The following is a 26,090-nucleotide window of genomic DNA, read 5'->3' as shown; positions in this document are numbered from 1 at the left end:
TTTTCACCTCTTCATCAAACAGATCTGCTCTGTCAGTTTCCAGATACACTGGAACTGACTCTCCCTCAGCTAAACAAGATTTTCCCAAATAGTGCAGCTGTCATTCTACTAGTACATGAGGAAAACTATACCAGTTCTGCTTGTGACTCTCACGAGTCTTGGCCCAATCAGTTGTTCATTAAAACCGTACTGATCCCACTGTGCTAGAGAGCTGTGTTCCTCACCTATAGGGTGAATTCATCCCAATGAGAAAGACATTTTGTTGTAGGATTCCTACTCCACTGCCTACTTTATTTTGGACTAAAGTAATTTTAAAAGACTTTGGTAATTTCATTTATAGGTAATAGGTAAGTTGTTCATCAAAAAGTCTGTATAACACATACAAAACAATTCCATGTAATACAGTCTTAAATTACTTTGAGAAAATTACTTTCAAGCAGAATCATAGAATCAATAAGGTTGGAAAACACCCTTAAGATCCAACCATTAACCTAACACTGCCAATTCCACCACTAAACCATGTCCTTAAGCACCACATTGACACACTTTTTGAACACTTCCAGGAACAGTGACTCTACCCTTTTCCTGAGCATCCTGTTCCAATGCTTGACAACACTTTCAGTTTTGGAAGTTTTTTCCTAATATGCGATCTAAACCTCTGCCGGTGCAACCTGAAGCTGTTTCCTCTTGTCCCATTGCTTGGAAGAAGAGGCCAATCCCCACCTTGCAACAGCCTCCTTTCAGGTAGTTATAGAGAGCAAGAAGGTCCCCTCTGCACCTCCTTTTCTCCAGGCTAAACACTTGCAGCTCCCTAAGCCACTCTTTCTATGACTTATTCTCCAGACCCGTCACCAGCTTTGTTTCCCTTCTCTGGCCGTTCTCCAGCACCTTAATGTTTTTCTTGAAGCGAGGGGCCCGGAACTGGACACAATACTTGTGATGTGGCCTCACCAGTGCTGAGTGCAGAGGCACAATCACTTCCTTGGTCCTGTTGGCCGCATTAATTCTTGTAGTGAGGGGCCCAAAAGTATTACCATACAAAGTCAAATAACAAATACTTTGGTATCATAAGCTGCATTATGTTAGTAGGCATTTTAAACAGAGGTTCAAGATTCCTTTTAACATGGCTTCTCTAACTAAGTGCTACAAAGGCTAATTAATTGTTTTATGACTCCTTTCTGTAGCTGGCAGTAGGACATGGACTTTGTCTTATCCTTGGATTCCTGACTTAGGTGATAGAAGGCTTTCTGAGCACGAGGCAAGTCAACAGTTTGCTTTCTTCCCCCATGAGAAACAACATGGCACAGGCATGTGATGACCCTTCTTTGAAAGAGTACATTCAGTTGGTTCCCAGGCACCAAAGTTGGTTCTCAAACTTTATTTCAGTAGCAGCTTGTAAAACTGACAGGGCAAGTAAAACATCTGATGAAAGTGAGATTGAATTGACCAAAGAAACATCGATTTCTTTATCATTTGATGTCATAAAAGATCAGGGGAAAATATAGTCTTTAGTGATCTAGGACTTGATTCAGTGTTTGCTGAAGTCAAGGAAGGCTTCCCATTGATTTCTCTTAAGTTTAATTAACAAAATCACTGTGGTAGAGCTGTAACAGTGTTCAGGGTTTTACGTGGGATAATGCTCAATGATTACTCCCGGAAAAGTTCATTTATCCATGGGTAATTCAAATTAAGTAAATATTCACAGGTGGAACTCAGGTCAATTTTGTCACTTCAGAACACTTTTATAGCATATTAAATCTTTCATTCCTGGTAAACACTTAGAAATCAGCCCAAAGAATAGTGAGTGCTTTGATAACTCTAGGTAGGAATCTGGAAAAGATATCTGAGTGAATGGCTTTTAAGTCTTGCCAGCAAAGGCTTAAGAAGATTGATTCATTTGCTATAAGATGAAATTAAAAGCTCAACCTTGCAGTAACACTCGCTTTCATGGGAAAAGGACAGTTAATTATTACACTGTTTACTAGAGAAAGTTGCATATTGGAAGCATCTTAAGTCTTTAAAACGAATTGGGTTACTGCCTAGGAAACACGATTGGATCCATCCTTCCCACTTGTCTTTTAGAAAGGCGTGATATTTCAGACACGTCTCTTGTTCCAATAGGTCCCATTCACAGTAATTTTTTTTCCTAGACTATTTAAAGATCAAGATTTGTTCATGAATCAATATGTCTGCAAATTTCTTGCTTTAGTTTTTCAGCAAAATAAAAACTAAAATAAAAGCTCATACTTATTTCTTCACCTCTAGTCATCAGAACAGAATGATTATCCCTGGGCAGTTAAGGGTTTTCAAAGGACAAAAGACTGGCTATATTTTTCTCTGAAGCATTCGTCACAAATAGAAATAAGATACAGATCAGAGAAGACCAGTGATGTTATGAAGGCTCTTTTCTCTTCTGTTTAGCATCTAGTCTCATTACTAAACCAATTGTCAAGAGGACTCTCCATACACAACTGCTAGAAATACTGATTTATTTTTCTTTCCCTTCATCATAATGTCCTACACAAAATATTCTTTTTCTTTTCCTATCTGGCTTATTTAAGTTAATATACTAAATTAATTTACTGCCAAACACTTATGACTTGCAACCTGAATCTCTCCTGAACACAGTCTCCTGGAGACTACTTATTTGAACTGAATGGTGGATAATTGCCTATGCAACATAGAAGTCAGACTAGGTGGTCTGTTCTACTTTGTTTTATTCCATTTCTGTGATATTGCATCCAGGCTCATAAAACTGAAAGTACTCAGGTGGAAAATTTATCTGTCTTAAAACAAACAAACAAACAAAAACAAACAAAAAAAAAGGAAGAAAATATAACTACATTACTGAAAGCCTTTAAATTTTAGAATACTTGAGTATATTAACTTGCAAAAGAATTAAGAATAAGAGCAAGTAATAATTTTCAATACTTTCAGTACTTTTTAATTAGTGATGGTCTGAACAGAATCTGACTGCTATCATGCTATCAGAACGTTTTGATTTTCCATGGAAGCCAGAAATCTGTAGCTGCAGCAGCTTTTATATAGCTTCAAATGAGAGAAGAGAGTTCTTGAAGATACAGGCTACGCTGAAGTGCACCTTACAGTAATGAAGTAATAAAGCTATCTTTTGTGACCTATTTTCCTTAGTCTCATCTCCCTACTAACTTTTTTGTGAAGTTTTCAGTATAGGAAAAAAAAATCAGGAAATTTGCAGTAATATATTTGTTTGTATATACAAACAAGTTTTGGGTTTCTCTAGAACTAGATAAATGGATTCTTCTAGTACCAGTATTTCAGGACTGCACTGGGTTAGGAATTTTCAGGTTTCATAACATACGTACCAATCAGGAGAGCGAATGCTGAAATATATGGTATTTTGTGTGGTTTTGATTAAGCCAGAAGTTTGGATTATTTAGTCCTGTTCAAACGTAGCTTTGAAGTTATGTACACTTCTAAATACTCACAATACATTCTCACAAATGTAAATTGAGTTTGCTCAGACCACTTGGATACCCATGGAAATTTCTTATTACTACTTATGGCAACACCATCTCTTTTTGCTGCCATTATTTGTTTGCTTGATGTCTATGGAAAGTACTTCAAGACAATCTGTCACATCTGCAGCAACTGTAAGGGTATACTTTGAGCCAACATCTTTTTCCTGCTTGGATCTCAAGTTTGAATTTATGTGTCTCTTTGATGCCTTCACAAGAAATGCTTACACTTTGTAGCTCTCAGTGTACACAGCAGGAGCTATTTCAGCTTCCAAAAGTTCCCAATCCTTTGTTATTTTAGGAACTCCCTGAAATTTCACTGATTCTAATTTTCACAGAATTTCATCTTTTCCTCAGACTGAGCACAGAGCTCCTTTTCTGTGTTCAGCAATGTTTGGCATTATCTTCTCAGCCATTTTGTCCTACATCTAAAAGACGCATCCGGATACCATTAGGAACTCAGAACAAATTAGTTCAGTTTCGTTCTAAAAACTCTAAGAGATAAGCTGTTTTTGAATTAGATGCCTTAGCTAAAGATGTCAGTTTTAATGGTGATGTCAGTCCAGCTAGTTTTCAACCCACCTCACTGTCTGCTCTTCCAGCTTATACTTTCCCAGTTTCCAAATGAGACTGCTTTGGGAGATGGTGTAGAAAGTCTTACAAAACTTAAGGTGTATTATACTCTCTGCATTCTTCTTGTCCACGTAGCCAGTGATTGCATCTTGAAAGGTAAATCAGGTTGGTTAAGGATGATTTGCTCTTAGTAAATTGGTGTTGATTTCTCCCAATTGCCTTCCTGTCACTCAGGTCTTTGGTAGTGGATTCCAAAGTCTGTTGCATGATCTTTCTTTGGACTGAGATGAGCTTACAAGCTTAGAGATCATTGCTCCTTTGCCTCCTTTGAATATAGGTGTAACTCTTTCCCAGACGTCAGGGACACCTCACATTGATTTTCCATTGATGTTAGTTAGTGGCCCTGCAACCCCATCAGGCATTTCTTTCAGCATACCTGGGTACTTTTCATTTAGTGTCTCAGGTTAGAATACATTCAGCTGGTCTAAATAGGACCCAGCCTGTTAGTTCCTCATGTCTGGCTGTTCCTCTGTTTCTGAGTCATGTTAAGCCCAGATGATAGGGAGTACGATTTACCTATGAAAAGTGATCAGAATGGTCCAAATTTTAGCTAGACTAGAAGTACAAAACAATGGAGAAATGAGCATTAAAAAGGCAGTCTGAAAAATCTTGATCTAATTTATCTGAATATTAGCTTATTTCTTTTTCTCACTGTTACTAACTACTAAAGGGTCTTTTTTATTTCAGTAACTTCAAGGTGGTGAGTACCCTCCACTGCTATCACTAAATTTATTCTTAACGAAGGCAAATATAAACAAAACTTTCATTCTATACTTCTGTCTTGAGCAACTTTCTGCATACACAGACCATTGCTTTCTCACTGAGTTCAACCTACAAAGAGAGTTTGAAGGTCTACAATACATGGGTGGTCAAGGGTACTGCATTCTCCTATTCTTTTCAATGAAAAACAGGCACTGGTAGAGGGTTTGGTAGTGTTGTTGTTATGTTTGTTAGCTGGATGTTTTGTTTTCGCTAAGCCATATTTCTGCTTACTTTGCTGCCAAGACACCAAAAAGAAATAGTTTTTTTAAAAGAGACATCTACTCTTTCTCTGACTACCCTGTAATTTAAATTTTACTTATAAAACTAGGGATTTATGTGGGTGGATGAAAAATTTCATATTTATTTTATTCATATAATTCTTTTCACAAAATCTTTTTTGTATGAAATACAGCTATTTTCACATAAATCTACTCTGCCATTCAGCAGACTACTGCTTTCAAAAAAGCACCTACTCTTTTCATGTGATGAAATGGGATTTGTGGCTCTCTAGAGTTTTTTGCACCATTGTTAACAGTCAGGAATATTTTTAGATGCTTGTGAAAAATTCATTCTAGAAGAGTTGAGTGTGAACATAAGATTCAGTCAAAAGTGTTTTTGCAGAAAATGTTTCATACTTGTAATAGTGCCTCAACTAAAATATAGAATAATTCAAACTCTCCTCGGGGAACGGGTATTGGTACAAAAGCCAAAAGTGTGCTTGGACTCTTGTGCGCTGTTTCCCTCTGGAAAGTTTTGAAAGCTTAGAAACTGTGAACTACATTTTTTTAATATGCCACACAAAGTTTGGGAAAGTTGGAACACTTCTGGAAGAAATTGTACTTGTAAGTCATGATCCTGAGGAAATATAGAAAGTGCCCAGCACTTCACAGAATTGGACCACTTGTACTATCAGGATCTGCAGTGCATGTGTCTGCTAGCCTAAGCGAGATTTTCGTGGGAATAGCATGGGAACACAGACATTGATGAGATACTTCTTTGCTTAGTGACTGCAGAAACGAAATAAATAAAGTGATCCTGAAAGAAAAACAATTTTAGAACTTCTGGAAAAGGAATGATTTTTAAACAGCTTCTTCATAGTAAATGTAGCAATTAGTTAAAGTTTTGATAGAAATCCCGGCTCTTAATGGTGGGTTATATTACATTACCTTTTATACCTATTCGTATATGCACATACAGAACTGTGTCTTTAACAAGGAAATGGACACGGCACAGACAGGAAGGCTGCATCAACTTGAGGCTTCACTTACTGTAGTAATTGGCAAAGTTTCTATTAAGAAGCAGAATTGTGCTCTGTATCAGTAACGACTTCTTTGTTCAATAAATTAGAAATATATCATCTGTAGAAAACATTAATGTTTGGAAATTTTTAGTTCCCCTCAAAAAGAGTTCACAAAATAAAGATTTTTTTTTTTTTTAGGCAGAGCATATCCTTCACCAGCTATGGTTAGCCATTGTTTCAATAGCAAACTATTATATCTATTAATTAAGACAGAAAAATTCAGTGTCATTTTTGTGATGTATGAAACTGTGTCTAACACTCACTGATTCTAACAATCAAAATCTTATAAACAACTGAACTAAAATAGGGAACTTATTAGTGGAAAATGTTTTGATTGGAATACGATCTACAGAAATACACAGCAACGTAGATTATTTAGAGTAAAAAAACTTAGCAGGTGTAAGAAAAACTGTGTATGTTCAAAAGTAAAATTAATTTATTTGTTATGTGTTAATCTTGTAAAATACTGCACTCTTACACGTGATGCAAAGAAGGTCTATCACAACAATCAGAATACTTGCAGAATTGGTTTTTAGGCACTCAGAAGACCCCAAATATTTTTTAAATGGTAAAGCATTATTATTATTATTTCCATTCTAAACATGAGAAATATTAGATGTTTGTTTGTAATATTCGTAAGTGGCACAAAGATTGTCCGACTAGTATTAATGTTTTAGTAGCAGACCATGACTATCCCCAATAGTCTTACTCTAAGAAAAGGAATAACTAGCCTATCATCTTACCCATGCAGTAAGCTCATCCTAACTTTAACCTGCAGCATAATATGCAGGTGTTGAATGGAACCCAGAATCCCCTGCAGTAAATTGCAAAGCAACCCTTCCTTTCTCCCAGGCTTTTTAATATGTCAGCAGCATGAGCAAAAGTTCACAGATATATTTCTATCAGTTTCTGGATTGTTATGGCATCAAAGATCCTATCTTTACAGATGGTACCTGAGAATAAAATGAGATTACTGCACAGAGATGGAAGACATGTAGTGTGTGTATTGTCTGTGCAGGTGTCTTTCCATGTAGGTATGAACTATGAAATGCTACTTCAGACATCATCCAGTTAAGCTAAGATTTGAACAACCCTGAAGAAATATGATAGGAATTGATCACATCACAGACCTGGAGTGGTACTCTTACTGGTAATACTTCCAGCTGAGGAAACTATATGGCAGATGAAACATATATTTGTCTGTTTTACTAACTGTACCAGAGGAACCAGGTTTTTTGTTATGTGTTGAGCAGAGGTCATTTGATACTCAGTTGGACCAGAGTTTAGATATTAAAATAGAAATGGCTATAACTGGATTTTTTTTCCTCAAAAAAAAAAAAAAAAAAAAAAAAAGGAGATTATGTTACAAGCATTTTAGCATAAAACAGCTGTGCAGGTGAATGTTTTGTTTTCCAAAGAGGTTTTTCAAGGGCTTGGGGTATTTTTTAGAATTGTCATTGTCGCATTTGGATTAAAAAACCTACTTTGTGTCATTTCCATAGGCCCTTTTTGGAGTCAAAGCTCCTGTTTCTTTTCACAGTGAGAAGGTTCTCATATTTACTAGTTACATGGTTTTGTTCCTTTTTTCCATTTTGGAGAACAATAAAGGGAGTTATTTTCATGCAAGTAATATCTTTGCAACTTATTTGGAACTTAATTATTTTGAAAGAAACAAAAAATTCCTGAACGAACTAAAATGCGAGTTTTCTTACTTTTTCACCCAAAAGACATATTTTTGGTTTACTGCCTCTTTCACCCAAAATCTCGACAAAGGTTTAAAGGTTAATGCACTGCCTATGCAGAGAGCAAAAAACCCCCTCATTTCATTTCATCTCTCTTTCTCTTGAATGACTTAGAGATATACTGAGTCAGTAAGGTCACAGTATTGGCTTTTGGGGATTTTTAAGCTCATGCTCGCTACATGTGCATGTTGGAACACAAACAAACTGAGACTCCAAGAATATGGTCAAATAAGCAAATGAGGCCCAGGTAGCATATTATAATGTTTACTCCTCTTCTTGCTACCTCCACCTCCTCCTCCTCCTGCCCAAAATAAAACTATTGTCATCTTGTGTGCTTCTAATCCTTGTCATTTGTCTTATTGTAAAAGCTGGTTTATCTTAATTTATGTTTCTCTAAGAAACATATACTAAGAATAAACATGATAATTATCACATCTGTCAAGCTTGGTGATACCTTTCTGAAATGCATTAATTTGACACTTACTCTCTTATGCTCATCCCTGCTACCTTGCAAAGTTAGATGCACTTTTTTTCCATAATCAAACATCCCTCTGACTCTCCCAAACCTATCACTGTTTCTCTCTGGCATGGTACCCCTCTCCTGTCTCCATCATCTTATGACTAACATCACTATTTTGTGATTCTTCAGCTTCCTGAGCAAAGAACAATGATGTTTTGCCGAAAGGGTTTCATCATCATAGAATAAATATAGCTTTTGTAGTAATTTATTCTTTTATGCCTGGAATAAAGCTCAAGTTCAAGAGACTCATAGAGGATCTGCTTTAGATCCTTTCCCACCTGATCCAACAAGAGTAATATTGCAGTGACTGTATCCACGTGAGATGGTGAGCATAAAGATTTGTGCCAAAACATACATACCATGTATTAAAAACTAGTTGCTTGGGTTTTGCTTTTTTATTTACTTAGTTAGAGAACTCTAAACAGTTGCAACAGCCTGCTGCAGCTAAAAATGGGAAGAGTGCCTGCAGCTGAGATTACCTGCAGAGATTCAAGAGAGCAAACTCATCCAGGATCAGAATTTTAGTAAGTGTCAATAGTTGCTGCCCTCCCAATAGGTGTTGATAAGTTGCTGCACTGCTCTCCACCTGATTTTCTTCTGTAGAACATAAAGAACATAGTGAGGTCTTCTTTGACCAGCATAAATTCCCATGCTTTATATGTAATATTCCAGAAACTCAATTGTTACTGCTGCTAAACTCAGTGAGATCTGAATCCAGGAGAATAACACTACTGGAATTCAAAATCATAGTTAGCAGTCGATCACTGGATTTGGGCAGTGTCAGAAAGATGAATAGAATCAGATTGCTTATTTACATATCTGATGATTTGTTTAGCTAAGATTTTTTCAGTTAGGTCATGAATATGCAACACTGGTGTTACGATGGATTCCGGCACTTGCAGCCAAGAGATGAGCTTCTTCATTTTCATCTCTTCACCCATCAAAATTAGTAAGAGTGACTTGCTTTTCTTGGGATGAAGGGCAAAGGACTCCTTTGTTTTCTTTGAGGTGGCTAGGGAAACACAGGAATTATATGATTTTGTTGAGTTTAAATTGCCTTTTCATTCTGAAAGTAGGTGCTCACAGGTATTTAGTAGCTTGGAGTCCATCATGTAACAAATTTTAGTTTCTATCATCACATGATACTATGAATTCTTATTTACATGAAATGTGGACTTATCTAAGGTTTTAAGTTTTACATATAAGGAGATGAATAAAGACTGAAATCACCTGGGATTCCTGTCAGCCACGTAGAAGCATTCCTCAGACTTAAGGGTTTAAGGCAAAAATCACATTTGTAGACATTACATGATGTTGAAACAAATGGGAAACATGAGACTCTAATTACCTTTTACTGTTGCCTTATAGTTGCGTGCCTTGTGGTTCCCAAATAGTTTAGTTTTGCCAATGTCGCAGGGTTTATTGATATGATTTTTATTGTGAAAAGTTTTATAAGATAAATATTAGCCAAAAAAATTACTTCTGACCTTGGGAAAAAGCTCTCTGTGTAAATAAGCACTAATAGAACAACTGGTGACTGATGAAAAACATGAGTACTCTTGGGGCTGCTCCAGTTCTAGAGGTAGTGTGTCACATCTCAGCGTTGGTGTTAACATTCAAGTTATGTTTTCTTTAGGAAAGAGATACATATGTTTGGGGGAATGGGAGGAAGCACAGGTTTTTTTATCATTAAAAGCTAGATGAATGTTCCTTAACATCGAACTAAAATTTAACTGACCCCACATTCAAGTACTGTATGTCCATCCCAGTACAAAAAGAGCAGCTCCTTTTCTGGTGAACTCCTAGGAAATATCAAAAATAAGTTTATTTTACACATTTGCTTTTATTCCAAGTTGAGTCCTTATATGGAAATAAGCTAAGGTCTAACAATTTCTAATTTTAAAAAAAAAATCATAATTATTTTTCACAAAATGTGTGACAGTAACTCTTGGAGTATTTAGAAACCTGCAGCTGCTGCTGTGAAGACTCTAATATCCCTATAGAGAAAGAACTGTATTATGGCCAGATTCTACTTAATGATCTGGACAAGCTGCGGACAAGTTGTTGTCTTATCTGTCATATAAACTAGTTTCTTGCAGTCCTGACAGATTTCAGAGCATTGGGACCTTACTCTGATGTGTGGAAAGTCTGTGATAACACCAGACAGAGCACAGGACAGTTATCCCGCATCTTTGTTTTGAAATTCCAGTCCAATAAGGGTCACACTCTGCCAGCTGAATGACAAAGACAGAGAAAATTATCAGACCACCCCAAGTGCAGGCTCTTGGCAACTGTCTCATGGAAGGAGAACTGCCAACCATCCACCACCAACTAGAAGGGGTCTCTGTGCATGACCTGAGTGGCATAAAAAGGCTCAAGCAAACAAATGTCTAGTCAGAAAACAAAGTGGGAAGTGGCATGCAACTGGAGGAGAACATATGCAGGCAAGCATGTACTTCCACTCGAACTAAATTCATAGTGTTGTCATAACCTTAGCCAGACACATCTGAACATGACATTACTTTCTTATTTAAAATGAGATAATTGATTGCAGCTTTATTGTGAGCTGGATTTTAAATGCATTCTGCTCTACTCTTCAGTAAAATGAAAGACCACAAAGACGAAAGACCTCACTAAGTTCTCCTTCTAAAGCTAGTCTGTCCTGAAAGTTGATGGTTTTATTTTTAATCTTTCCTCATGCAGATGGAAAAAGAAAAAAAATTAAAATTTTTAAAATTGTCAGGAACTGGAATCCTACTTAAAAAAATTGCAAGTTTAATAAAATTATGTTTTGTGAATAGATTTGAGTGATAAACTAATCACTCGAGTTTTTTCCTACATCGTTTCTGTGATTTCAATTCAATGTAAGTTTATTCTCTTAATCCGATTCATTAGCATGAAAGGCTTTGTTTTCAAAAGCTCAGAATTTACCACTAGAGTTATTTATTCGGTATTTTGGTGTAACGGGAATATAACTGAGGAAATTATTGCTTATGGACTGCAGTATTTCCCTAAATTCAAACCATCTGAATGATCATGAATTTTTTTCTTTGCAAAATAACCCAGTTAATTTTCAATTAAATAATCAATTAATTAATTAATCCAAATTAATTTGGATAAATTAAGAAGACTGGAGCACACATTCTAAATAAATTAAAATAGAAAGTCTATTTAAGGACTCCAGATGATATAGAACATAGGTCGTTTGGTGAGAAACTAAATAATGATTAAAATTTGTTCTCTGTCTGAGCAAGGTTGACCTCATTTTCAGGTACAAGCTTGCTCTTGTTTACTGGAATAGAACTTTCTGACATTTGGTTCATTAGTCCTTCCTTGGTGGTTATACATTGTGTTGATATTACCTCCTTTCTTTCTTGTTTGAAGTTCAGTAGATAGCCTATATTTAGAGGGTTTTAGATTTTTGTTTTGATCAGTTGAGTAGAAAAAAGAAAACAGATATATATTTCAATCAGTTGTTTCTGGTCTTAATCAAAGACCCTCTCTAAAACCTAAATATAACATTATTTTTTATGTTTACAGACTTAGGAGGTTGGTCTCTTTTCTGCTCCTAATGCAATATAAAGCCTCTAGTTTTTTAGAATAGGAACATGGATTTGGTTGTGAAGGAAACAATTTCAGTGAAAAACACAATTTTTACTGTCTCTGTTTTGCATAAAAGAAGCATCCACTAAAGTGAGATTTTAGACCATGATTTTTAATTGCAGGAATAAAAGCTGAATATCATAGAAGCAATTCCAAAAATAATGTAGGGTATTTATAACAGCATGAGCTTGGCAATTGTGAGTCACCTGTGAAGGCTGGATTTTCCCTTTCTAGTCAAATCCTCAAATGCTAATCTTTGCCCTGAAGTTTTCCCTTCGCCCTGGACAGTAGAAGAGAAAATTGTAAAAAAATGCTTGCAAATCAAGATGTATTGGATTATTAGCAAGGAAATTTCCCAGCACTTCTATTCAAATACCTAAAAAAAGCTGAATAGCTGGCAGCCTTCTATGATGGAAGGACTTGTAGAATATCTATCTTTGGTTGGATGGCAGTATTGAAAACTTTATCTTCTATTAAAAAAAAAAAAAGCAGAACTTTTATTTTAGACAAAAAAAATGGGTTTAATGGTTTTAAAATAAAGATGCTATGTCTTTTTTCAAAAATTGAAATAAAGTCACTTCAATGTGTTTAAGAGATAGTACAAAAAGAAATAGATGTCACTAGATACCTATTTCAGAAATTGTATGATACATGCTCCTCTACAATAACTTGTTATTTTATACAAATCTATGGTATCTACTTTAGCCATTTGCAGAGGAGTCAGTCATGATAGAGCTGTTTATGTTACCTGAGTGCAAGGAAACAAAATGAAAGCTAGTATAATTTTACTCATAATGGCTTTGTCTGCAGGTTTGGGGTCAGTATACAAATAATGTAGCTTTGCCCTACAGTTAAGGGAAAGCAAAGCTGTGCTCGAGTCAGACTGGCTGCACCTCAGCTTTTTACAATGGCAGTCTTGCAGCTCAGCATACCCTCACCACTGCTTCCAAACACACACTGTCTTTTTGCAGATAATGCCTCCTGCTTTCACCACTGCGTGCATTTATTGACTATACCTCTTCTAATCTGGACTGTGGTTCTAATTTTTTATCCCAGATCAGAGATGAAATACATGGATTTTGACGTTATAGTGGAAGGAACCTAATTTGGAGAGTGGGAAGGGATTCTTTCTTTTCTTTTGCAGTGAAAAACTACTCATGACCAAAATGAATGGTTACTGTTTGAAATTGTGAGGTGGGTTGTTTTGGGGTGGGGGTTTTTTGCATATTTACTATTCTTTCCTATTAAAATATTCTTAGAACTTCAGGGAAAAAAATAGATATTTTGACTTTGGTCAAACAAAACTTTTCATTTGAGCAAAAATTTTACTTTGTTTTGATTCACCAGAACTTTCCACCATTTTCTTTCTTGCTGGAAGACAGCTTTTCCACCAAATATCTAATAAAATTCACAGGAAGTGGCTATTTCACTCAGTATTAGTAGGTAATAATTTCTATCTGTGGAAGGTAACTACAATTTTAAAGAAAAATGTCCAATATACATCCAAAAAGTCCAGCACAGCTTCACCAAGGGCAAGTCCTGCCTGCCCAGCCTAGTGGCCTTCTACAATAGAATGACTACCTCAGTGGACAAGGTAAGGGCTACAGATGTCATTTATCTGGACTTCTACAAAGCCTTTGACATGGTCGCCCTAAACATCCTTCTCTCTGTATTGGGGAGAGATGAATTTGATGGTTGGACCGTTCAGTGGATAAGGAATTGGTTGAATGGTTGCATCCAGAGGGTAGTGGTCAATGCCACAATGGACATCAGTGAAAAATGATGTCCCTCAAGGGTTTATATTAGGACCAGCACTGTTTAATATCTTCATCAGTGACACAGACAGTAGGATTGAGTGCATCCTACAGACAGTAGAATTGAGTGCATCCTCAGCAAGTTTGCAGGTAACACTATGGGCGCTGAAAGGAATGAGGTTGCATACACACACAGAAGTTCGATTTCAGGGTTTCTCTGCCAATCTTTTTCAGTGTTTCCCTTTTATTCATATTCCCTCATAAACAGCACCTGGTGTTGTCTTCTAGTTAATCGAAATTCCCAGGATTTTCCTAAACCGGTGTTTTGATCCCACACATTCACCTCACATCATGTGGTGGCTATGTTCAGCCATGAGAGAAAAAACACACACTATCATACAGACTATTAAGTGGTTTTCCACTTTGAGAAACATAACATTGTCTCTGTCAAGAAACTTAGCCAAGGTCAGTCCTCCTTTTCGATTCCAATTAACTAAATGCAGGTGCAGAGTGACTCATCTTGTTCCCACAAACACCAAGCTGTGTGATGCAGTTGACATGCCTGAAGGACAGGGTACCATCCAGAGGGACCTGAAGGACAGGGTACCATCCAGAGGGACCTGGACAAGCTTGATAATTGGGCTCATGGGAACATCATGAGGTTCAACAAGGCCAAGTGCGAGGTTCTGCAGCTGGATTGGGGTAAGCCCTGGTATCAATACAAACTGGGGTATGAGCAGATCAAGAGCGACCCTCATGAGAAGGTCTTGGGAGTGCTGGTGGATGAGAGGTTAGACATTAGCCAACCATATCCTGGGCTACATCAAAAGAGGACATACCAGCAGGCCGAGGGAGGTGATTCTCCCCCTCTACTCTGCTCTTGTGAGACCGCACCTGGAGCACTGCATCCAGCTCTAAGATCCGCAGCACAGGAAAGACATGGACATGTTGGAGTCGATTTAGATTAAATATGAGGAAGAAATTTTTTACAATAAGGATAGTGAAACAATGGAATAGGCTGCCCAGAGAAGGGGTAGATACCCCATGCCTGGAAACATTCAAACTTGGACTGGGCTCTGAGCAACCTGATTCAGATGAAGATGTCTCTGCTCACTGCAGAGGGGTGGAACTAGATGACGTCTGAAGGTCCCTTCTAACCCAATCTATTCTATGATTCTATAACTCTATAGTGTTTTACATGCACTTTACAGTCATATTTACACACATAATATATTTACAGTGAATCAGTCAAAATATAGCAAGAATGCATGCAAAAAATTTCAACATCACCTTTAAAATAAGATTTTCTGAAGTTAAAAATCCCATCCTCTAATTTGAAAGAAGATACTTAATATATTTCAGCAATGGTCTGATAGGGATTTCCTCTTTTTTTCTCCTTTTTTATTTCCTTTTCTTTCTTGGTGCTGCTAAGACCACATACTATTAAAAATATAGAGAGGAATCTGACTTTGGGGGGTGTTTGTTGAAGTCTTTAAAGGGCATGTGTCTGCTTTTTTCTAAAACACGTGATCTGATCATGCAGAAATTGTTAGTCCAGTTCTTCAGTTCTGTGAGGAGAGTGAGAAATAATGTGAAGTTACAGTGAACCCATCTGGTCAAGCAGGAAAATCCTGCTTAATTACTCCATTGCCAGAAATGTTAAATCACTTCCTGGGAATGCAATTCATTTGGAACATATGGAACTCATTGGAAGGTCTCCAGTGAATTCAAAACTGTACTGAAGATGAGAGAATTTCTCCTAAGTAACAATCATGTTTTCCCACTGGACAGTATGAAAGCAGCATGTGTAGCTGTATTAACAAAAAACTAAACAATAGTAAGACTGTCTGAGACCTTGTTGAACAAGATTTGCCTGTGGTTTACTTTATTTTAAATTTTCAAGAGATGCTATGTACATTTAGGGGTTTTTTTCTCAGCTTTTGAGCAGCAATAGAATGTTCTGACAAGTTTTGCCTCATTTTACATTTTAATTCTGCAGAACTACACTCAGTTTAAAAACCAGATATTTGAAAGCATCATGCAAGGCATCTTTTTACATTGTGGATCAAGAGGGTAGTTTTTTAGTTATTTGGGGTTTTTTTTAATCAGAGACTTTACATGTACAATATATTTTAATAAAATAGGAAGATTCTCAATTTTGCTGTAAATTAAGGAAATTTAAAGCTTTGGCTAAAAATATGATAAACATATGAGTTCTCCTTAAATTGTAAAGAACTAAAGTAAAGACTCTTGGTTATATACATTATCTAAAGAAAAATATTTTTCGCAACTGTTATGGGGGATTCAAAATTTATAAGTACGCCACAGTACCATGTTCTGAATCAAGCATTTGTGTTATTTGCAGGCTTTACATTGAGAAAAATATTGATATTCTTTGGATAAATTCTTCCTATTCTATCCTAAACAAAATATTTTACTTTCATTTATTTGATGCTATTAGAGACGGTGGGGTTTTTGAGATATTTTCTGTTTTCTTTTTTTACTTAAATTCACATGAATCTGAGAAAATATTTGGTTCATGAAAAATACTATATTTTTTTTTTTGCAGTTAATTGATAAAACCAAATCAGAAAACACTAGTTCTTTAATTTTAAGAACACATGGAGCCTAGGGGCAGCCCAGGGGCAGCATGCCAGTGTTGTAGATAAAATCAGTAACCCAGCTGAAGTGGCTCTACACCAAAGCACACAGTGTGGGTAACAAACAGGAGGAACTGGAAGCCAGCATGCATCAGGGAAGCAATGATGTAGTTGCCATCACGGAAATGTGGTGGGATGATTCATACAACTAGAGTACTACAATGGATGGTTATAAGTTCTTCAGAAGGGATAGGCAAGGAAGGAGAGGTGGTGGCATGTCTCTGTACACTAGGGAGTGTTCTGACTGTATAGAGCTCAAGGATAGTGATGATAAGGCTGAGTGTGTATGGCTAAGAATCAAGCAGAAGCTAACAAGGCAAACATCCTCGTGGGAGTCTGTTATAGGCCACTCAGGCTGGATGAAGAGGAAGATGAAGCATTCTATAAGCAGCTGGCTCATGCTTCATGATTCCTAGCCCTTGTTGTGGGAGACTTTCACTTGTCATATGTCTGCTGGAAACTCAACACAGCAGAGAGAAGACAGTCTAGGAGGTTCCTGGAGTGTATGGAAGATAACTTCCTGACAGCTGACAAGCAAGCCTACCAGAGGTGGTGCCCTGCTAAACCTGCTGTTTACGAACAGAGAAAGGCTGGTGGGAGATGTGGGGGTTGGAGGCTGTCTTGGGCATAGCAACCACAACATGATGAAGTTTTCGATTGTTGGTGAAGTAAGGAAGGGGGTCAGTCAACAAAAGCTCTACCTTAGACTTCTGGAAGGTAGACTTTGGCTTTTTCAGGACATTGGTTAAGAGAGTTGCTTAGGAAACAGCCCTTGAAAACAAAGGGGCCCAGGAAAGCTAGACATACTTTAAGAAGGAAATCTTAAAGCTGCAGGAGCAGGCCATCCCTATGTACTGACAGACATGGATGAGAAAGAAGACCAGTTTGGCTGAACACAAAGTTTTCAAAGGAACTCGACAGAAAAGAGAGTTTATGACCTTTGGAAGAAGGGGTAGGCAGCTCATGAAGAGTACAGGGATGTCATTAGGTCATGCAGAGAGAAAATTAGAAAGGTAAAAGCTCAGCTAGAACTGATATATAAAGATATCAGCTAATATCTTTATCAATGATCTGGGCAAGGGCATCAAGTGCACACTCAGTCAGTTTGCAAATAAGTTGAGCTTGAGTGTTGATATGCTGAAAGGTAAGAAGGCTCTGCAGAGTGATCTGGACAGGCTGGATCAATGAGCTGAGGCCAATGGTATGAGGTTCAACATGACTGAGTACTGGGTCCTGAAACTGGGTCACAACTCCATCCATTGCTACAGGCTGGGGGCAGAGTGGCTGGACAGTGGCCCAGCTATTCATCTTGGCTTTGCATTTTAGACTTTACAAAGGCTGTCCCCATCAAACTGTTCTCTCTCTTCCATGACACAACTTATGACTTCAATGCTGACACTGCTTGTTTCCACATCTTCAACTGTGTCAATGGTATGCTCTAAGCTTTTCTTAAAGATTTTTTCTTCTGTGAATCTGGCTAACAAAACTCAACACTAAAATGTGATAACGACCTGTCCCTATCTTTCCTTCATTTTTCCTGACCCTCTCATTTGACTTACACTTGCATTCCCTCGTTCTTGATTGTACTGTTTTCCTTTCCTGTTTGTTTGCTTGTTTCTCGCCTTCTTCTCTTTATAAAGTTCTCTCTTAACAAATTTCCTCCTTGTACAAATGTTAATCACAGAATCACAGAATATGATGAGTTGGAAGGGACCCAAAAGGACCACTGAGTCCAACTCTTAGCTCTGCACAGAACCAGCCCCAATTATTCAAACACTTGAACTTTGACAGTCTTGTTGTTGCGATTACTTCCCTGGGGAGCCTGTTCCAGGGCCCAACCACCCTCTGGGTGAAGAACCTTTTTATAATATCCAAACCAAACCTCCCCTGACACAACTTCAGGCCATTCCCTTGGGTCCTGTCACTGGTCAACACAGAAAAGAAATCAGTGCCTGCCTCTCCTCTTACCCTCCCAAGGAAGTTGTAGGCTGCAGTGAGGTCTCCCCTCTGTCTCCTCCTCTCCAGGCTGAACAGACCAAGTGACTTAAGTCAGCCGCTTCACATACAGTTTCCTCTCAAGACCCTTCACCATCTTCGTTGCCCTCCATTGGATACACTCTAATGGCTTAATCTGGAGTAGATCTCTTAATAGCTTAACCACTTAGGTCTGTGGTTAAGCAAACTATATACTTCTCCACTTCTTCTGTGGAGAAGCAAACTATATACCCGTTTTCAAAATTTTATTTTTTTTTTTATAAAAATCTATACATGAGACACCTTGTCTTTTTTTGAAACTGAGACCTTGATTCACTCTGTGATTTTATTGCTTCTTTGGTTTGTTAATTTTCTTCAGTTCATGTAAGTTAGTGCCTTTATTGCATTACTGGAGAAAATGGTCCTTCTGAACAAATATATGTTTGTAAAATGCAAGGGAAATGTTTTTCAGGCAAGAGGCTATTGTTATTTTGAAAAATATTAGTCTGATGGTACAATATTTTTGAATGTCAAACCTAAACAACAGGTATTTAACGAGTCAGAGTGCAAGTGAAACAGAAAGAATCACAAAAGATAAGCATTAATATGTATCATCTAAGACATGTTCTAGTTGAAATTTTGTACAAAATACCATCCTGGAAATGCTATAATACACTATTTTATATAGCAGGACAAATCAAATCCTGAAATTAAATTTTCAAAGTCTACTTTGGGAACTCTATAGCAAGTCTGAAGCTTGTTGGTTTGTTATTTCTGTCCATCACTCCCCTCTTGCTTTTTCTGTGAATCTGCAGCAGGAAAATGTGCTGAATAAAAGCTAGACTAACATAGTGGAATGCAATGTAAAATTGATACCTCAACTCAAATGGCAGTTCTGCATACATTGCATACCCAATCTGATTTCTCATCCAGCCTTTCTTACCTTCATCATATATGCACATTTTAGAATTCTTTCTATATGTGTGCCATATAAATTCCATTTCATTATTCATTCAATTTGTAACCTCCTTTTTTTGAAGGGGAAAAAAATCCATTCAGAAAATTCTTCTGCATTAGACTGTTCCATCCATTGCAAAAAAAAAAAAAACAAAAACAAAAACAAAAACAAAAAACACACACAGACTTTTCCAAGTCCAGAAACAATTACAGCTGATATCAAAACACTTCTATTACTTGTTGCTGAAAATTTATATAAAAAGTAAGAAACTGGTATATTATAGAGCAATGTATATTTGAATCTAAATCCTAATTATGTGGAATCAATGGCAGAACTCCATTTGAGTTCTGGTTAAGAAAGATTTGGCATTTCAGTCTCATCTTCAGCCACATGGATTTTGTCTTCACTCCCTCAGAATTATTAAGTAATTTCCCAGTGGAATTTTGTGGGCAAGTATTCTGGGATGATTATTTCAAAATGCGTTCATAGGAATATCTTATTAACTCCATCTCCTCCCTCCTCTCCTGCGCATTTTTAACAGTAATTAGTTTCATAATGCATTACAAGATACTAAAATGAGAACTGTATATTTCTCTCCAGAGTGTTTAACACAGTGAGACCTTAGTTCTTTCAAGACCTTCTGGACAGTATAAAATTTACCTTAAGATTTTATAATGTTTCCCTAATATTATTAGAGTTTTAATAGCAATACCTTTTCTTTTTTCCTTTTTCCTTTCAGGCTATGCCAATTATTTCAGAGAAGGAGAAAGCTGGTGAGTCAATATTTACTCGTTTTCGTATTTCCTTGTTGTGTTTGTTGTTGGAATACAGTGTTGCTTAACTAAGTGATAAAAGACAGACTTCAGCTGTGGGGTTTCTAACTTATAGGATTACAGATCTAACAAATGTCTGTGTAAAGGTTGTTTTCTGAATAGGGTATTTTCTCTTCCTGAAAAGCAGTCCAGCTTTCTGAGTGATACTAATAAAGATGTTTGAAACTGTCCTACAAAGTATCCAGTTGGATTGCAGCTGCTCTGTAAATGTCAGTCTTCCTGTAGTTATAACTTGTTATTTGATGTTACCATCTATTATGATTTACTAGATGTCTCAATTAACAAACATAGATGCAAATAGGTTTTCTCAAGTCAGTGAAACTTGATGACTGAGTGTGAACTTTATTGCCTGTCTTTAAATATGGCAGGAAATTCCAGTTACCTGGAGTATTTCACTGGAGACAATAACATTTGTTGTGGCTAAGCACTTCCAGAATATTGAAAGATTGTTTTTCTGTTATTTTCTGTCATATGTGTTCTCTGAACACTGTATGTACTTTGGTGTTGGTATGTGGAATCCACTAGTGATTGCCTGCTAGACACTGTCAAACAGGTGTGTTCTTGTGATAAACACTAGGGAACGCTCCACTCTTAGCACTATAGTTCTCTAGAATCTCTGTGATTTCTTGTTATTTATTTTAATTGATTTAATTGCTACTGGCCATTGAATATACCTTGAAAAATACCTCAAAATATCCAAATACCACCTGGCATTCGGATTTATATCTGATTTTTATTGGTGATATTTTCTTGCGTTATCCTTGTTTGGATTTTTTCTTTTCTTTTGCTTATTAAGGGAGAGGAGTAGGTTAAAAATGTTTTGAGAGAAAAGCCACAATTCTAATCAGTGCTGTAAAAGCTGTGGATCTGTCTGCTCAGGATTTTGCTATTTTGGCTGTTGAAGTTCAGAAATAATTCTCAAACTGTGACCCATATTTAATAAGATTTTTCTTTATAGATTTCACAGGTGGCATTATTTGGAGTTTCCTTTTCTGAGGCAGTCCATATTTGGCGACATCTTTTAAATTATGTCCCAACATGCAAATTGATTATTGCTAGCTTTACTATTTGCAGATAATTTCAAATATGTTTGTCAAGTATAAATGCAACATTGAAAGTTTTTGTACATCTTTTGTAATTGCATATAAACCATATTAAAAACTATCTGAAAGTCTTTAAAAAAATCTTCAGGGCATAGACTTGTAATGACCCCAGTTTTAAACTAGAGGAATAGAGTTGCAACAAATATTTGCTATAATGGTTTGTAAAATTAGAAATAAAACTCAAGGCTCTATGTTTACTCCTGCAGTGTCAAAATTGCCTAACATGTCAGTGTTGATGATGGTATAAAATCAGTGGGGTTTTGACCTACACTTTATAACGTGTACATATTCATCTGAATGTCTCTCTGTTTTCTTTCTATCTGTTCAGACTTCAGTGTTATGGGATTTTGTGGACAGCATTATATTTAATATTACAAATATTAGATAGAACTTCATGCCACATGAAGTCAGTTTGTTGACATTTCCATGCACATGAGCACTAGCTTAACTGAGAATGAAAATGCTGTTGCCTTTTAATCACTTTTGGCTCTTGTTTAACTCTACAACTCAGAAGCTCACAAGGTCATGTTAGGGTTTTTGCAATATTAAGCGTGCATTAGGGATATGATTATTAAAATCAGTCCTATTGACTTAAGTCACTTGGCTCCAGGGGTAGTAAGTGCTGCTTTTGTCAAATGCAACTGGATCTTGATTCAAACATTCAGGTCCCATGCTTTGCAATTTATCTTGCCATCATTTGATCACTGCTGCTTACACTTCACCAGATAAATTACATTATAAGAGTCATTAATGACAAAGCTGTAAGTAAGGTGTGAAAGCCTTCAAAAAAGAGTATAGCATATCTGCATGTCTGCTGTAAGAGAACAAAACAAATATTAATTTTGTTATTTACAAATTGGAAATACCAACAATCTAACTCATTCTAGTTTATATTATTATGAACAAGCTAAAATACGCTACAAAATATTACAGAACAAAAAGAAGGAGTTGTTTGTGTTATTACTGGCAAGGCTATTGAGGAAGTAAAGAGATTAGCCAGCATTGTATTAAAATTGGGTTAAAATGAACCCAAAATTTCTAGTCAAACATCTTATCTCATCTTGAGAAAATTTTCTTGTAGGTCCCTCTTTCCTACTTACTACTATTTAGTTCCATCTGCAACTGGAATAATAAATGAAAGAAAGTAGAGTGGCTGTTATTCCAATGTTTCTGGTTTAGAAATCTTGCATACAGAAATAAAACCTTGTTTTTCACTTCCTATTCTGTAGACTTCAGATACTTTGATACTTTCAAGTGCTTTTCCTATAGAGAACCAAACATTTAGATTTATAAATGGAACAAGCTGCTTAAGCAGACTAGAAGTTCTCACATTACTGATTATGTTTATAGCAGTTGTTAATCCTTGAAATTAAATATTTTCTTAATTTCATGTATTTTCCAACACACAGTAAATTTTGACATCAAATTCAAACTTTCAGATGAGGTACTTGAAAAAACCCACATATACTATTTTTAGATTTGGAGCAAAGCCAAACATAATCTGAAAATATTGCTGCTTTTGTTAATTAATAACTCAAGAGTTGCATAACCAGTTAATTTTTTTAACAGTGGAAAGTGCAGTAAAACATGCAGTTGCAGAGTCCCTTTGGCAAAAATCTATAAATGATCAGTATATTGAGCAGGACATCAGTCATGCCTAAATATGTATACTATTGCTTCCACTTGTGTGAATTAGGGCATTGCAAATGATGTACTGTGGCATCAGCTGTTTCTGAGTAATGCATTTTTAAGAAGTGTCAATATTGTTGATATTTCTGGCAATATTAACAAAAATAAATCTTTCAAAATAACATTTTGAAGTAGAAGTTAAGATCAAGCAGTATGCACTGTTGGGGAAAATGAGGGCTCAAGCCAAGAGATGACTCAGGATTAGTACTGTTGGCACCTAAATCAAGAATACAGGCCAGAAACCAAATTCAAAACATTATTTTTTCAGATTCATCTGTTTTTCTTTTGAGTAATTTATGTATTTGCATGCCTTTACTTACCTTGCTGACTGTTGTGATTTTTATTGTCATATTCCATCTACAAACTCTAAAGAAATTTGAGGGATAGAGTTCATCACACCTGTCGGTAATGGAAGTGTCTGTGTCAGGGTTAGTGCTGTTGACTTCATTTATAGCCTAAAATAATCAGCATCTAAACCTTTGGTTCACATGGCTATATGTCAACATCTGATTTACTGATATGAATCACAGGATGAGACTTCATGAATGTTATTGGTTAACTTTCCACTAAAAGTCAAGATGGCTTCTAACACAGGTGTTATATTCAGTACAATGAACCCACTGTGAGCCTCCTAATTCAGGGCTAACTTTTGTTTTTGGAGCAGTGTTCCCAAAACAAAGGTGAAATAATTGTAAGTCAATATCAGAATTATTGTTTAAGTCTCTCTGTGTACCTGCTAAATGATTTCCCAATGTATCCTCAAATATTTGTAGGGAATAGTGAATTCTGTCACTTAAAAACATTGCTATAATGGAGCCAGCAGGAAAGGTAGAGTGAATATCCACATCTGGTCACAGACTAGCACAGTTCATTTCTCTTGAGGTGACAAAACTATGTGCTATCACATAAACAGGGCAGAACGTTTAGTCTAGCCCTAAACAAATATTAAATAAATATTAACACCACTGGTCCACAATGTTCAACATGATAATAATTTTTTTTTCCTGTGCGTAAAACAACTGTCCTGTGGTATTTTTTGTTGAACAGACATTTAGAATAGTTGCTGCTCTAAACATAAAAAAAGGGCCTTTTAAGTGAGAATAGCAAGTGAATACACTTTTGAGTTTTCATGATTCTATCAAAATGTTCTCTCCTGCTTTAAAACGTATTGTAGAAAAAGTGCACAACCTCTTTGGGTAAATCTCAGTGTTCTTTCCATCTAGTAGGTTAGAGAGGTCTACTTCAAATAAAAGTTTCAGGCTTTGTTATGTAGGAGAACAGATTTGATAGCCCATTTCTCAGCTGTGTTTTGATGATCAGCAAGCCAACAAGAGGACAAAACATTAAGCACAAAGACAGCAGCCTCATTGGATCTCTGGCCAGCATACTGTGTTTGGAAGTTCCTCAGTAGTACTACAGTATGAGCCTAGCAGTGAACAAGTCTCTTTTTTTCTATTATTTTCCTGCATCTAATCTAGATTTCTGGTAAAGATGCTAATTAATAAAGTACAGATTCTACTGTCCTTTGTTGTTTATTTTCCTGGTTGTCCTTTTGATTCACAAGGAATACAAATACAGAGAATATTAAAGGGACCTTAATGACAGGGTATTTCCTCTCATAGGCTTTTATTGTCAGTGTCAGACAGCAGAGGATACTTGGTGCTCAGCCCCATGGTGAGATGAGCTGCAGAACAGGAGGTGATGGAGTGATGACAAGGTGGGTCAGGCCTGTCTGTGAGAACTCACAGCAGGAGGACCTGAAAAATTCAATACTGACAGGTTCACTGTCATATAACAAGGCACATAAAAGACCAAGTGCTTGGCAGTAGGTAGGGGTCTTTTTATTTAATTTAATTTAACTGCAGCTCTAATCAAAAAGGAAAAAAAGAAAATCTGTACTAGATTCTACAAATATGTTCTAGATCCAGAGAAATCAATTCTTTCTATGAGCAGTATTCACCGGATGCTCTGTTTTCACAAAATCATTAAGGGTTCATCCATACAGAACTTATTTTGAACCTAGAGCAAACATTAAAAAATTCAATTTGACTGGCTACAGGATATCAGTTTCCACATAAACTAAGGAGAAATACAAGTTAATTGGCACAGTTACTAGTTTTCTGGCTGTTTTACAGTAACTCTAGCCAGTATTCTAGAATAAACTGGGCAAAATGAATTATTATTTTTTCCATTTTGCAAGTGTTATATCTGGTTTTGGTAGAACAGTCTTACTAGTGCTTTTGTGAGACCTTAGTATGAAGTACCAGTTTCTAGTTAGGTAATCTTTCTTTTACTGTCGATGTTGCAACAGTTATAAAATTTGTTTTAGGCAAGTGTTTGCTTTCTAAATAAAAATGTCAGGTGAGCAGTCACACTTCAGTCTGTCATACCGGAAAACAGTTAACAGAAGCTCTGCCAGAGTATGCATGGATGGCTGCCATACATTAACCAATGCTAATAAATATATTTTAATTCCACTGCCATTTATTTCATTATTAGAAAAAATGATTGTGCCCATAGATACAGAAGGTTGACCTTTCATGATAAGATTCCAATGACGTTTAGTTGTTTTGTTTTCTCTATTTTTTGCAAAATGCAGTAGAATATCTGATGTCAGGATTTTTGGTATTTGATTTTTAGTGGCTTATTAACCGCACACTAGCGTAGTTGTTCTTCTGAATAAATTACTTCACTTTTCAAAGTCATATGCATGTGGATATAAACATACAAACTTTAAAATGCACGTAGCACTGTGTGAAGCCAAAGTCTCACTAATCTTAAGATGCTGTGACCATTTTCATTAAGTTTTGGAGGAAACAGTAGGTCCTGGGACTGCAGCTTTCCCATAAAAGTCCACTTCAAACCATGCTAAATGCACTGCAAGCAGGATGACCCCTAAAACGCCTCGTGGTTGTCTGTTGTACATTACTTTCTTGAGTCTTGCATTGGTCCATATCATACATTTTAATGCTTTTTTAGAGTGATGATTGTGTTAATTGTGGAAAAAACTTTAAATATTTCCTTGACAAATATTCAAATGTCATTTTTCATTTTAGAGGAAA

General features: G+C 36.4%; 1 protein-coding gene across 3 annotated transcripts in view; it reads left to right on the top strand.

The window, feature by feature from the left end:
* DLC1 (DLC1 Rho GTPase activating protein) overlaps positions 1–26,090 on the top strand; it is a 261,325-nt gene that overhangs the window by 111,787 nt on the left and 123,448 nt on the right. For all 3 annotated transcript variants that reach the window (XM_027635751.1, XM_027635750.1, XM_027635749.1), the window contains exon 5: positions 20,143–20,176. In XM_027635751.1, coding sequence (XP_027491552.1) covers positions 20,143–20,176 — 34 coding nt within the window. The remainder of the gene's footprint in view (positions 1–20,142; positions 20,177–26,090) is intronic.

This window comes from Corapipo altera, unplaced genomic scaffold (assembly GCF_003945725.1).
Source record: "Corapipo altera isolate COAL_440 unplaced genomic scaffold, ASM394572v1 22b, whole genome shotgun sequence".
NCBI lineage: Eukaryota > Metazoa > Chordata > Aves > Passeriformes > Pipridae > Corapipo > Corapipo altera.
Note: the sequence above shows the minus strand (reverse complement) of the source record. Positions and strands in the feature narration are given on the sequence as shown.